The 15,608-nt window shown below is 44.5% G+C and overlaps 1 protein-coding gene across 1 annotated transcript in view; it reads right to left on the bottom strand.

The window, feature by feature from the left end:
- Positions 1–15,608, bottom strand: part of SOAT2 (sterol O-acyltransferase 2) — a 172,091-nt gene that overhangs the window by 75,207 nt on the left and 81,276 nt on the right. The window contains exon 8 of the mRNA XM_029595059.1: positions 3,787–3,862. Coding sequence (XP_029450919.1) covers positions 3,787–3,862 — 76 coding nt within the window. The remainder of the gene's footprint in view (positions 1–3,786; positions 3,863–15,608) is intronic.

The raw sequence follows: 15,608 nt of genomic DNA, 5'->3' as shown, positions 1-15,608 counted from the left end.
TTTCATCTTTCCCTTATTAGGTACTTGTTTAATGCCCAAAAGTCAAGGATGGAACTGAGTTCCCCTGTGTTTGGGGATCAGGAAATACCTGGAGCATAATCCCATCCTCTTACCCCTTGTGAACCTCTTAAGGTTCACAAGGGCCTCTTAAGAGGAAGGAAAGATCCTCTTGCAGTAGGTCCTGATAGAGAGAGGCTGCCCAAACTCTTCTTGGTGGGTAATTTGGAGGAGTATCAAATAAGTATACTCTCCTCTTCTGATTATGCTGAGATCTTAAGTGTCTGAGGATACTCTGTGCCAATAGTTTACTTAAAATTTCAGCCTCCCCTCAACCAGATGATTCTCTAACACAGACACTGGAATTTAGGCTATGCTTTCCCCAAGCCAGTCAAAACCCCACAATAGGTCTTGGCTGGGCTGCAGGCAGTGTTTTTGGGGCCCTTTGCTGTCCAAGGCAAGAGAGAAGACCCTGCTAGCTGATGGGGGAGGAGTTGGCGTGAAGCATCTCCTCCCACTTTGGCACCCTATTCGAAAGCCCCTTGGCTGTGGATGCTGGGTCTGGAGCGGCAGTGGATAGGGAATACAGTGGCCTTATCATTGAGCCATTGCTTCCTTGACACTATTGCCAAACAGATTCTCCTCATATTATGGCATCCAAAATGTCATAGGTCAAACAGATCATGCTATTTCCACACTCTAGCACATCAACACTAACGAGTTTACAGATGTACTGAATTCTGATACAACTTTCTCACAAGAATGCCCAGGGTATAACAGGTCCTAAACCTCTTGGCCCTCTTGCAGGCAGATTTGACCATAACAGACTGATGCAGTAGTAGAAAGGAGAGACCCCCACATTTTTATCCAGGTACCCTGGAGGATCTTGTGGACAGCGCTATTGTGATATCTCTGGAAGGTTCCTCCTTTTGCAAATCAAATGGAATGGCATCCACCATTCTCTTCATAAAGTCACCAAAGGAGAGATCCTCTGAAAGAGACTTTCTCCTTTCCTGTGGAGGAGATGAGTCAGAGGGGCATTGACCATCCTGATCAGAGCCCACCCCATGATTACCCCATCCAAACCCAAAAGGCATGATGATGCATGGGCTGGGATCTCACTTGGCTAGCAGGTAGTGCCCCAGTGAGGATTCAGTTGCCAATGGGACCCAGGAAGAACATTTGTGCACTGGGGGAGCTTCCCCTGCCATTGCACTGGAAAGATAACATCGGTTCATGGGTGCCCTATGTCAACTTCCATTGGAGTGGCAGCACCAAAAGGGAGTGGATGCCTGCATCAACACCAACATTACTCTGCTCCTATGCTCCAGGGCCTCCTGGAGCTTTCTGCTCAGCTCCTCTTTGAAACTGCTGATGCCAGCAAAGACTGGGAGGCAGGAGGGAAGACCATATCCAGGGGCGGACTGACCTATTGGGGGGATTGGGCATCCCCCGGTGGGCCGGTCACTCTAGTCACGTAGTCTGCCGAGCACGGCTGTCACAGAGCTTTACTCAGCAGACCATGTGGTATGTCCTCGGCCAGCCTGGGAGTCGAATCCCCGGGCTGGTTGTCATCGGGAATCCGCCTCTGACCATATCTTCCTGGATGCCAGAGGTGACTTAATCACCTGGATCCTTGGAGACTAATGCAATTCCTGGGACTGTTGTGAAAATGAGCTTTTCTCCTCATAGGAATGAATAGTGGGATTCATGGCTGCTACCAGAATGTCCTCTCTTCTTGCACTGTGCATTATCCCAATGTGGAAGCCTTTTAATCCTTCCTGGTATCTGGAAATGAATGGGAATATCGATGACACCTTGATGTTGATTGTGGGGGTAGCTCCTTGGTCCCTCGATGCTGATGCCATTGATGCCTAGTGGCTGGGATAAATTCTAGGAGTTCCTGCCGGGAACAATGTCCTCTAAGAGTCATAGCTTCACTGAGGAAGCAACCCAAGAAGTTGTGGTCAGCCCACCAGGAAAGCATCCATTGATCATACTTATCTTTGGCAGTTTTTCAACTTTTATTTTGCCTCAGATTTATTATTGTAATGGGTTGTTGATGGCGTTACCAGTTAAATGCATTCATGGGCTTCAGGTTATGTAAAATATGGCAGCAATGTTGATTTATGATTATTCTCGAAGAGTCAGTGCAAATCCTTTATTAAGGCAGCTACACTGGCTTCCAGTTCAACAAAGAGTTCAATTTAAGATTTTTTTATTTATTTGTGTTTTTCTATACCGGCATTCACGGGAGTACGTATCATGTCGGTTTACATAAAACAAGGGGTGATCAATACATTATAACATACATAACTAAAACATAAGAGTATACATTACAGTAGTATAAAACAAGTGCACGGAAGAGAAAGTTACAATAAACAGGGGTTATTCTAACTGGGATTAGAGTTAAAGGAAAGATAAACAAGTTTAATAAGAATTAGAACATTGTAGTGATTGGTTTGTAGTGATTGATTCCGTTTAGAAGGGAATGTTCAATTAAGTAATTGTTCTTTTAAATAAATATTTTATTTGATAGAAAATGTTCAGTATTGCTGTATTAGATTTTGCTGCAATTGCTGGAAGTGAATCCTTAAGGGTCTGGAAAGTGAATCCTTAAGGGTCCTTAAGGATTCACTTAAGGATTCACTTAAGGGTCACTTAAGGATTCACTTAAGGATTCACTTAAGGGTCCAAAATCCTTAAGATTTTGCTGCAATTGCTGGAAGTGAATCCTTAAGGGTCTGGAAAGATCATGAATTTGATGTATGAAGTGACTAAGGGATAGGGGGCAAAGTACTTACAACAGCTGGAAGAGATTTACAAACCAAAGAGATGCCTCTGCTTAGGATCAGAGATTTTATTTAATGTACCAACAGTTAAGGAGGAATCAAGAAGCACAATTAAGAAGAGGCTTTTTTTCCATCATAGGCCCCGAATTGTGGGATACAGCACCAAGAGAGTTGTGGATGGAGCCAAATTATCTACTTTTTTGGAAGAGGGGGAAATTTTGGTTCTTTTTATGTTAGATCTGTAAGCAGTATATTTTAATTCATTTTATTTTAGTTTAAAGTTTTTTTTTAATTTGTATGGTTTGCTATTGTAGTTTTATGTATTGTTTTATTGAGTTGTGAATTGATCTGTTTAAACTTGTGCACTGTACCAACCAGGGTTTCCCCCGCATCAGCGGTCAAGAAGAATGCATAAATAAATCAATCATGGGGCATGATAGTCCAACCCAGTCATGCAGGGGGTACCACCTAAGCCACGGGCTTTCCAAAGCATCAGACAAAAACATAAGTGAATCAAATAAACCATTGGATGATGAGGCACCGCGTGGCCAACAGAAAAATAAAACTGTATGAAAACTACCTACCTAGAGGACTAGAGATTGAAAAACAAACTATGGGGCTCTGTGAGAAACATCTTCTGCAGCTCCAGAAAACTTTCACTGCAGCAGCTGTGCAAGAAAGAGAGATGAACCTCGACCTGCAGACTCCATAGAAAAGAGACTGAGGGACCCTGCAAAGTTCTGAGCCAAGCTCCATCTGATGATGTCATCTATATGTGAGGACTGCCATCCTGCTTGTCCTTGGAAAAGCAAGATCTATGGGATTTTGATACATTAACACCTTACACCTCTCCCTTTTGAGTGTGCCCCACTACTACATCCATACTGAAATGATCCCCATAGCAGCAGTAGTACTCGAGGGATTAGAAGTGTCCCCTGATGCATACACACCCTCTCTCAGCCAGCAATACCAGAACTTGGTCACACTGCAGACTCACCCTTGTTGAGGTTCAACTGGATAATTTGAGGAACTTTTTCACGTAGGAAGGAGTAGCTCTTCATTATTAATCGGAACTGCGAAGAATGACAAAGGGCTTAGGAAAGACCACAGTCATCAGAAAAAAATACAAAAGGCTGATCAAAGACCTGGCAATTCCCAAGAGACTGTGAAATAGAATAGCAGCCTTCTTGTACCACTTACAATATGACCGATGAACCTCTTATAGCTTCCTTTCACTTTAAATGATCTGTCATCGCCTCCAGCTATATAAACAAGCCATGCAGGTACACACAGAGAAAAGAATATAGGAAACTAATAAAATGGCAACAGTGAAAGTTCTCAAAGTAATACAGCGCATTGTATCAGGGGCAGCTCAAGGCAATCTGCTGGCTGAGACATGGAATGAGATGGCACTTCTCCCTAAGGCATGGCATAGGTATCACTAATAGGGCCAAGGTGGTAGCCTTGGAGTCTGGCCCATTCATTGATTTGAAATGCTAGGGAAGGGGGAGGCTGGAGCCAGGGTTGCCAGAGGAATGGCAGATAGAGTGTCAGTATTAATGTTTCTAGGAAGATGGCAACCCTGCCACACTCCTGGGAACCCAGTCACCTGCCTTTCACCATACCCCAGCATTCATCCCTTGGGGAAGTGGGAGATGAGAGAATGGAGAGGATCTATGTGTGGCGAACTCTCTCAGGGCCGGTGCAAGGGCATTAGGTGCTCAGCGAACCGTACAGCTTTATGCCTCCATCACACACACAATTAAAAATTATACATTTATAGTGCCAGATTTTATATGAAAAAGGACATTCAAAGTACAGTCTTCTGAGGTAAAAATATCACTTACAGCAACACATACCTCATTTGAAGTATTTAGTTTGTTCTGGATTTTTTAAAGCTGAGATCACTTTTTCCACTGAAGAACTTGTTATTGACAGAGCTGTTTCGAATTGTTCTACAATTGGTTTCATTTGGACAACTAGATTACTGTAATGCATTGGTTGTGGGCTTACCTAGATGTCATTTAAGATTGCTACAACTGATGCAGAACACGGCGGCAAGACTAATTTTCAGTCTCATGCAGTCTGATCATATCACGCCAACAATGAGAAAATTACACTGGTTACCAATTTCTTGGTGACAGAGGTTTAAGCTAGTGGTTATAAATTATTTTATGGTGACCACCATTCCATTACACATAATCTGTTATCAAAATATTGTCCGATTAAAAGACTGCGGCCTGCAGACTTTCAGTTACTTGCTATTCCTTCCTTGAGTAGCTATAGACTTCAATCTACTTGTGACAGAGCATTTTCTTATATTGGGCCCCTTTTGTGGAATGCTTTACCTCTGGATTTACGTGGAAAGACAGACATTAAGGTGTTTAGAAAAAAAGTTAAAGCGTGCTATTTTAATGGAGTTTTTGATTAATGTTGTTTTTTGTATGTTTTTGTTTTTTGAGTGTGATTATAATGTGCCATGAACGACTGCATGGGAAGGTGTGGAATAAAAGTGATGTGTTAATTAAATAAATACATATATTATATTTTCATGCACTGCTGTGATGTCAATGAGGAAACTCTTTAATAAAGACACTTGGAACCCATATGGTATTTAGGCCTATTATTTATTTATTTATTTATTTTTAGTTTTTATAAACCGACGTTCCTGTATAATATACATATCACACCGGTGTACAAGGAAGTAAAACTGTCGCCTCTGGGGCGGCTTACATTGTAACAATTAACAGAGAAACATAAAGGAGCATAGAGGAGCTTAATGGAGCATAAATGAACTTAGAGGAGTTTGCAGTAAAACAATCATGACTAATTAAGTCATTATTAAATTATTATTATTATTATTATATTATTAAATTATTATTATAAAGTGTGGTGGGTTTGGGTTTGGGTTTGGCCCTCAGAAAGCTACGAGTAAACTGAACTATAATTACAATATAGTAAACCTCCCATATCAAAACTCAAACAGTAAGAACCCTATTCATGAAAATGCAACAATGCAAATATTACACCAGGCCCTAAAACACCATTACTATTAACAAAACAGAACAAATCAGGCTGCCTTATAACCCTATACAAAACTACACAGTAGCAGAATACCTCACCTCAATTACACACAAGAACTGGAATCAACCCCTAGGCCAACCAGCATCCTATGCAAAAACTGAAATTAGTGCCTCCCCCTTGGTGGCAGCTCTAGCACAACAGTCCCTCCTTCAACAGTGGAAATGACTCTGACACAGTATACCCATCTCTCGCCACACTCCTGAACTTCCCTCTCCGCTGCCCAGTACCAGTATACCTATTGCTCACGGTGTCCAACATCCTCTCTCTCTCTATCATCCTATTTTCTCTCTCCCCCTTTTCTTGCCTAGCAGCATCCCACTCTTTTGCTTGCCTCCCCTCCTCCTCATTCCTGAAGAATGATCCTTCATCAGTCACCACAGATAGAAGCTTCCTTCTTCCTGTACAGCATTCCTCCTTGCAGTCATCATATGGAAGGGTGCAGGAGGGAAGGAGCAGTGGTGCCCCCTTGAGCATGACACCCTTTGTGGCCACACAGGATGCACACCCCTAGTGTTAAACTAAAAGGGGGGGGGGGGGCAAGGGAGCGGTCTTCTCTGGGTGATAGGCAGGAGGTGGATGCCATTGAAAGGCTCCGACCTGAGGCCACTGGTAGAGTGGTGATCTCCAGTGGGCCAATTGTGGAGCCCATCTTGTTCACAGCAAAAGGAGGAGGCCCAGTGCACCACGAAAAGAGCCCATCCTGCTCATGGCCAAGGAGTGGCAACATCCAGCAGGATGCAAGCAGAGTCCATCCCACTCACAGCAGAAGATGGAGGCAGTCCAGTGTACCATAAGCGGAGCCCATTCCGCTCAAGGTGGAAGAGAGCGGCCAGTTAGCTGCAGGCAGGTCCATCCCGTCTGCAGCTGAAGAGGGAGAAGTCCAGAATGATCTCACATGAGTCTATATGATTGAGAGAGGAAGGGATGTGTGTGTTTGTGAGTGTGTGTATGCATGTGTGTGTAAGAGATTGGGAGCCTGTTTGTGTATGCATGGGAGTGAAAGTGAGTGTGTGTGTGTGTGTGTGTGTGTGAGTGTGTATGTGATTATGAGATTGGGAATTTGAGGTGCGTATGGGAGAGCATGTGTGTGTGTGTGTGTGTGTGTATGGGAGTGAGGGTGCATGTGTGTGTGTGGAGAGAGGGAGCCTGTGTGAGGTGTGTAAGAATATGCGTAAGAGAGAGGGGGAGCTTGTGAGAAGGGGGTGTGTCTGCGAGAGAGAGCCTGTATGAGGGTGTGTGTGTATATGCAAGAGAGAGAGAGGGAGCCTGTGTGAGGGGGTGTGTGTGTGTGTGAGAGAGAGAGGGGGAGCCTGTGTGAGGGGCTGCATTTATGCAAGAGAGAGAGGGGAACCGGAGATCACTGGGGGGGGGGGCGATGGAGGAGTTAACTTTGAGGGTGAGGGTGCCAAAGGAAGTATCCATCCCAGGTACCACATAGTTTAGGAATGCCACTGCACACCTCAAAAGCTGGCCTTGACCAGAACATAGATTGACCCTCACCAGTCACAGAATTAAGTGACCATATTATATAAAAGCAAGTTTGCTTACCGTAAATGGTGTTTCCGTAGATAGCAGGATGAATTAGCCATGCTATCATGGGAACTGTCCATCAGGGCCCAGGAGGCGGTGCTTTAAGTAGAATACAGAGCTTTGCTCTGTGCGGCTGCGCGTGCCTTCCCACGCAGAAAAACCGTCTTCCTCAGTCTGTAAACTAGCAGTTATTAGTCCTTAGTGATGACTATCCAGGGAGGTGGGTGGGTCAGCATGACTAATTCATCCTGCTATCTACGGAAACACCGCTTATGGCAGGGGTGGGCAATTCTGATCCTCGAGGGCCGCAAACCAGTCGGGTTTTCAGGATATCCCTAATAAACACGCATGAAATAGCTTTGCATACAACTGAGGTAGAGGGCATGCAAATCTCTCTCATGCACATTCATTAGGGATATTTTGAAAACCCGACTGGTTTGTGGCCTCGAGGACTGGAATTGCCCACCCCTGGTTTACGGTAAGCAAACTTGGTTTTTCCTGTTGATAGCAGGGCTGAATTAGCCATGCTGTCATGGGAGTCCCAAGCAAACCAGGTACTTCTAAGATATTATGCGTGATGTAAATTGTGGATAGTCTATGGAAATTCAGGTGGGCAAAGTTTGCAGGATAACTCATCCGAGTTCAGTATCATTAGTCGTCTGCTGGTCCAGACAGTAGTGAGATGTGAACGTGTGTACAGACCACCAGGTGGCAGCCTTGCAGATGTCTATGGCTGCTACGAGTCGCAGATATGCGATGGAGGTCGATACCTTCCGCACTTGATGCGCATTAGGGAATGAAGTTAAGGGTAGGTTGTACTTCGTGTAACAGAACTGAATACATGGGGATATCCAACTAGATATGGTTCGTTTCACTACCGGGATACCCGGGGCATTCGGATTGAAAGAGACAAATAATTGAGAGGCTCTTGACTCTGAGTGCGTTCTGCGTTTATAGTACGCTAGTGCCCTCTTGCAGTCTAGACTATGTAGTAAATTTTCCCTCTCATTCTGATGAGGTCTTGGAAAAAATGTGGGTAACTTGATGGATTGGTTCGAGTGGAATTGGCTGACCACTTTTGGAAGGAAAGAAGGGTGGGAGCAAAGCACTACCTTGTTATGATAGAATTGCATATATGGACTATAGAATTGCATATATGGATTATAGGGCTTGCAATTTGCTAACTCTACGTGCTGACGTCACCGCAACTAGAAATACTACTTTCCACGTGAGATATTTTATGTGTGCCTCCTCCATTGGTTCAAAGGGAGACACCATTAGTTGTTCTAGCACTACATTAAGATTCCATGGTACCGGCGGCTTGGAAATGGGAGGTCTCAGGTGTGTGAGACCTTTAAGGAAACGGGAGATGCAGGGTTGTATAGAGATAGGCTGTCCTCTATACGGTCGGTGATAGGCTGCTATGGCACTGAGATGTACTCTGATCGAAGAAGTTGCCAATCCCGTGGTATATAATGAGTGTAGATAGTCCAGCAATTTCTCTGGTGAACAGTCCAATGGATATATTTCATTTTTGGAACACCAGGCGGAGTATCTCTTCCACTTGAAGGTATAATTTCTTGAAGCAAGAAGTACGGTTTGCGCCGATACAGATATTCCTTGTTCCGTCAAGAGGAGCCGCTCAATCTCCATGCTTTTAAGTATAGTGACTTGTGCATAGAATGGAGTAATGTTCCCCGGTCTTGTGTTAAGAGATCCCTGCGATCTGGTAGTGTTATGGGTTGCGCTACTGAAAGTTGTAGGAGATGGGAGTACCATGGCTGGCATGGCCATGCCGGCGCTATCAGAATTAATTGTGCTGCATCGCTTATGCACTTTTGCAATGTTCTTGTGATGAGGGGAATGGGAGGAAATGCATACATTAGGGTTTCCGTCCATGGTAGAAGAAACGAATCCTGAGATACTCGCTGATTGCTGGTCCAAACGGAGGAAATGCGAGGAAGTTTCGCATTGAGTTCCGTTGCAAAAAGGTCAATCGACGGTTGACCCCATTGCTGGAACAGCATGTTGGTGACTTGTTGATTCAATGACCATGTATCTTACCAGATAAAAATAAATTTAAATGTGAGCTAAAAATATGGCTATTCAAAAACGCTTATGAATTAACTTAAAACATCAAAATATATAGAGCCACAAGGACAAGAAGGACTAAAGATAATAATTGGATGATGATGAATACATCAAACGAGAGAATGTAAGATTCTCAAAACAACCCAATGACTAAGATGTGAAAACTATCATTTTGTTTTAATTTTCAATAACCTTTGTCTTAAGTACCAGATCAATCATTATATGTAATATAAAATGTCACTTGATAAATATTAATGCCTGTCTATTAATACCACTTCTGAAACCGATCATTATATGTCTGTTAAGTTATAATTAAGAATGTTACTTTGTAAACCATTGTGACCTATACATGGATCGACAGTATATAAAGGGGTAGATTTACAAAAAATGCGCGTTCGCGTACTTTTGTTGGCGCACCAGTCGCAAACAAAAGTACGCTGGATTTTAGCAGATACGTGCGTAGCCGCGCGTATCTGCTAAAATCCAGGATCGGCGCGCGCAAGGCTGCCGATTTTGTGCAGCCGGCACGCACCGAGCCGCGCAGCCTGCCTCCGTTCCCTCCAAGGCCGCTCCGAAATCGGAGCGGCCTCGGAGGGAACTCGCTTTCGCCCTCCCCTCACCTTCCCCTCCCACCCCCCCGGCCCTATCTAAACCCCCCCCCTACCTTTGTCCGGGGATTTACGCCTCCCGGAGGGGAGAAGTAAATCCCCGCGCGCCAGCGGGCCGCTAGCGCGCCGAGACGCGACCCGGGGGGCGGTTCCGGAGGGCACGGCCACGCCCCTGGACCGCCCTGGGCCAAAACCACGCCCCCGGCCCGCCCCCGAAATGCTGCGTCCCGCCCCAAAATGCCGTGTCGATCGACCCCGCCCCCCGACAAAAAACCCCGGGACTTACGTGAGTCCCGGGGCTCTGCGCGCGCCGGCAGGCCTATGGAAAATAGGCGCGCCGGCGCGCAAGGCCCTGCTCCATAAATCCGGGTGGATTTACGCGAGCAGGGCTTTAAAATCCGCCCACAATGTCTAAATAAATAAATTACAGCCATACACTCCTCAGCAAACACTAAGCTCTCAAAATAAAGGACTATTGACTGTTCCCACAATACGGAGCACACATCCGTTGCAAGTAAGAGATCGTGTGTTTTCCATTGCAGGTCCAAAACTTGGAATTCTCTACCTGAAATGTTACATTTAATAACAGACAAAAAAGATTTAAAAGCAAGCTAAAAACATGGCTATTCAAGAATGTTTATAACCTAGCTTAAAATCATCAGAATGCAGAGAACACAATATTAAGAAACACAAGAGAAATTCAATTGAAGCATGAGGACTAAATTTAATGAGGGAATGTAAGAACCTCAACAAAACATACTGTCTAAAATGTGAAATCTGTTATATTATTAAGTATTCTGTTCTCCACGCCTTTTGCCCTAAATCTTTAGTTAATATGTATTCGAACATTCATTTGATGCCTTTGATGAATACTACCTCTGTAACCTTTCCTTATGTGTTGATCTTTATGTTGCCACCACAAAGTAGACTGTAGACCCTTGGCCTGAGTTGGTGTTGATGCTACCCGAGAGGGGTACCCCCCTGCAGGTCACCAACATCAGGAGGCGAGGCCGGAGGAAGACAGGGGCCAGCTGGAGCTTCGCCATGACCAGCCCTCGTTCCCCGCAGGTTGAGCCCTTGGATATTTGGGCCGGCTGGTCTTAGGTGGGTCCCTGTGGAGATGCTCCGGAGTACGGTAAGTGTGTCTGAGGCAGGTGGCTAGCAGGCAGGGTGAAGCCCAGGCTGAGGTTCGGTGGCAGGCGGCTAGCAGGCAAGGTGAAGTCCAGTCTGAGGTCCAATAGCCAGAGAGATCCGTCTGAGGGAGAAGGCACGAGGATCAAAGAACTGGAACAGGAGTCAGGAACTGGAACAGGAGTCAGGAATCGGAATAGGAGTCAGGAACTGGAGGAAGCAGTGCAGGATCCCAAGAAGAAGCAGCACAGGAGACTCGTTGCCAAGCTGTCAGAGAGAGTGAACGGAGCCAAAAGGGGAGACAGGCCGCTGCAGTCAAGGGCCTGGGAACTGGCGGCACTGCAGGGAGGCGCTGAAGAGCAGGAAGAGCCAGCCTAGGGGTTCCGCGGTCGGTGAGTGCAACACTTTACATGAAATGACGGTATATAAAATGTCCAAATAAATAAATAGCTTTAAATAACTTGAACATCTGAACAACATTAAGATGTAGAGGTCCAGCAGTGAAATGGGGCTATCCAGTCTTTTGCACTGGGTGCCACATATATGATTATCTACTTGTTGGTAAGAGGTTGTATGTGTGCACCCAGTGCAAAGAATTCCTAGCTCTTAGGGAATAAGTCCAATCTCAATATGCTTAAAAAGAGAAACTATCTCCCTTGCACTATTTAATTTCCTGTAGTCTTGTGTGTGTGTGTGTGTGTGTGTGTGTGCGTGCGCATATTGAGACCGGCAGAGATGGAGCAGCTGAAATAAACAGAAAAGTACAAAGAAGAGACTGACCCATTGGGTGCATAGTAGAGCAGTCCCAGCTCCAGTCTGGTAGCCCCTGTGCTATTTCGGAGAAATGAATTCACCTGGCAGCAGACCGTCAACCTGGTGTGGCAGGAAGGGACCTTGAATCTGTCCTCCAGGTGATGCCTTATCCTCTTGCACCAAGGATGTGTCTTCAAGGGCATGTGCCCAGGAAGGAAGTGACAGGGCTACCCTTCCTATCACTAGAAATGTAGCTAGCTGGATGGCTAGTGGTGTGAAGATCGCTTGGTAACTTTCCTGCCTGGTGTGAAGATAGTGAATCTCAAGTGTCAGCTAGATAGGATTTTGAAGAGTGCTGAGGAGGAGCCGGCTGTCATGCTACATGTGGGTACCAAGCACATAGGAAGGTGCAGGAGAGAGGGTCTTGGGGATAAATTAAATCTTTTAGGTGGGAAAGTGAAAGCCACACTCAGAAATGCTCCCTTTTCTGTGTGCAGGACCCCAGAGGCAGGCTAAGCTCCAGAGTCTCAATATGTGGATGAGAAGATGGTGCAGGGAAGAGGGCTTTCTTAGGAACTGGGGAAAGTTCTGGGGAAGAGGAAGCCTTTTCTGATGGTACTGGTTTCATCTTAACCAGGCTGGAGCCTGGCTTCTAGTGCTAAGATTTAAAAAGAAAATTAAGCAGAGGGAAAGCTGATAGTTGCTCAGAATCAAATGGTTCAGAGGATAACATCAAAGGATACAGACATAACAGGGAAGTTAGAATATCCCAATAAAGAGGCTGTGGTATAGGATGAAGTAGCCCAGATAGATTTAAATAAAGATCACACATATATGAATGACTCCAAACTGCCTGTATCATCTGCTAATAAGCAGGTTGCAAATACAAATAAAAATAGAAACACAAATAAAAAAAAAATCATATTTTAAAATGTCTGTATGCAAATGCCAGAAGTCTGAGAAGCAAAACTGGAGAGTTTGAATGTATGGCACTCAGAGACCTGGTAGAAGGAAGATAATCACCGGGACACTGTGATACCAGGGTATAAATTATATTGGCATGACAAGACAGATTAAATTGGGGAGGATGGCAGAGTCAACCAGGATACAAGTTCTGCAGGAAACAAACAGCACTCTGGAATTCTCATGGATAGAAATTCCAAGCAAAACAAGGAATGCAGAGCAGAGGAGATATATTACTGCTGAGGAAACACTGTACAATGCTAACTGAGATTAGATTGGTTAATAAATTTGGCAACGCAGTAATGGGAGATTTCAATTTTCTTAATACTGATTGGGTAAAATGTTGCATCAGGTCATGCTGGAGAGGTAAAGTTCACAGATAGGGGCAGATTTTAAAAAGCCTGTGTCCGTAAATCCCAGGGTTTACGCATGTGGCCAGGCCTTTTGCGCACCGTGCAAATTTTCAAAGGGGCCTGGCCACGCATATAAACCCCAGAACGCGCACAAGTGCTAGGTCTCTTCAAAGGGGTGGGCCGGGGCGTGGTCTGGGTGGGGAGGGGCGGGGCTGTCCCGATGACTCGCGAGCTGGCACACTCAACTTACTTCAGCTCTGCGTCTGAAGTAAGTTGCGAAACAAAAAAAATAATAGATCAGTAGGGTTTAGGGGGTGGGGAGGAGAGGGGAAGAGGAAGAGAGTTTAGGTAGGGGGGTAGGGAACTGGGGAAGGCCTGATTGCGTCGCCATGTGGAAATTGCAAAAGTTGAACCCCCCCCTTGATGTGCCACCCGCACATGTGTGTGCGGATTGTAAAATCCGCACACACATGTGCGTGTGGCCCACTGATTTTATAATATGTGCGTGCTACCGTGTGCATGTTATAAAACTGGCGGGTCCATGTGTGCGTGCCGGGAACCGCACGCACATTGATGCACGTGTATGTTTGAAAATCTTCCCCATAATATACAGTAAATGATTGCTTCATGTAGCAGCTGGTCATGGAACCAACGAGGAGTAGAATTACTTTAAAACTAATTCTCAGTGGAATATAGGACATGTTGCAAGAGGTAAAGGTGGTGGATCCACTTAGCAATGGCAATTAAATTTGACATAGTGATTGGAGGACAGATATTAAGTATAGCTACTATAGAAGCATTTAACTTTAAAAGGTGACATTATGATAAAATGAGGACATTAGTTAGAAAAACACTAAAAGGAGTGCTTGTGAAGGTTAAAAGTTTGCATGAAGCATACATATTGTTTAAAAATACCACTTTGGAAGTCCAGACAAAATGTATTCCATGCATTAAAAAAAAAAAAAAAATCAAAGGCTAACCAAATGTTTGCCAGGAAGGGTTAAAAGAAAACAGAACTAGAAAAGGTTCAGAGAAAGACAACAAAAATGAAAAAAGGAATGGATCATCTCTCTTATGAAGAAAGATTAAACAGGTTGGGGCTCTTCAATTTAGAAAAGAGACAGAGGGAATATGATAAAGGTTTATAAAATAATGAGTACGGTGGAAAGGATAAACAGGGAACAGTTGTTTACTATTTCAAATAATACTCAAACAAGAGGACACTCCCTGAAAGTATTAATAACCAGATTTTAAACAAATAATAGGAAGTATTTTTTCACTCAGCACACAATCCAGCTATGGAATTTGTTGCCAGAGGATGTGGTCAAGGCGACTAGCTTAGAAGAGTTTAAGAGAGATTTGGACAAGTTCCTGGATGAAAAGTGCATAAACAATTATTAGCCATTGTTTATCCTTGGGGGTGAGCAACAAGAAATAGATCTACTTTTTGGGATGTGCACGGTACTTGTGAGCTGAACTGGCCACTATTACAGACAGGATGCTGGGCTCAATGGACCTTGGTCTGACCCAGCATGGTGCCATTTCTTATGCCCTTAAAAAAAGATATCACGGTCAGAGTGGCTTGATCCCTCCACACCCCCAAGTTTAAAAAAACAAAACAAAAACAAAACTTATCGTACATGCCAGCTCTATCTCAGTCTCTCTACCCGAGTTTTATAGAAACATTGAAGGGACCAACACCCAGGCTGAACAAGGATTGGTCAGCTGTATCGGCACATAGGTATTCTTTATGTGGGAGGAGTAGGAACTTGTACTATTTCATTTAATTATTTATTTAAAATCTTTTCTATACTGTCAATAAGTTATATACCATCATAACGGTTTACATACAGGCACATAAATTAAAGTTGGTAGATGTGTATGGTAGTACATTCTAACAAGTGCCAATAAGGTTCGGTTACATCATGTTGTAATCTTATTTGTTAACAGGCCGATACAGTAAGGACGCGGAAGAAAGAGTACAGTAGTGCCAGGCGCACCCTCGTTTGCTGCATGCACAGTCCGGATCACATACTGCTCGATACAGTATTTAAATGGCATGCAAATGCAAGCCGCGTCCAAAGCGCATCCATGAAGCACAATCCATTTTACTGTATAGAGCGCTATACAGTGCCTATACAGTATCCTGGGTGCGCTGGTACCTGTCATTTCAAATATCATTTCAAATGACAGGTACCAGGAAGTGGATACAGGAGAAGGGCTGGTGCAATTTGTTTAGTTGTCCTGTGCAAATGATTGCTTCACTGCCTGACCCCCTCACCCCCCGGGACAAGACCTTTAGAGGA

Source organism: Rhinatrema bivittatum, chromosome 3 (assembly GCF_901001135.1).
Source record: "Rhinatrema bivittatum chromosome 3, aRhiBiv1.1, whole genome shotgun sequence".
Lineage (NCBI taxonomy): Eukaryota > Metazoa > Chordata > Amphibia > Gymnophiona > Rhinatrematidae > Rhinatrema > Rhinatrema bivittatum.
The sequence above is the reverse complement of the archived record's forward strand: the minus strand, read 5'-3'. Positions and strand labels throughout refer to the sequence as shown.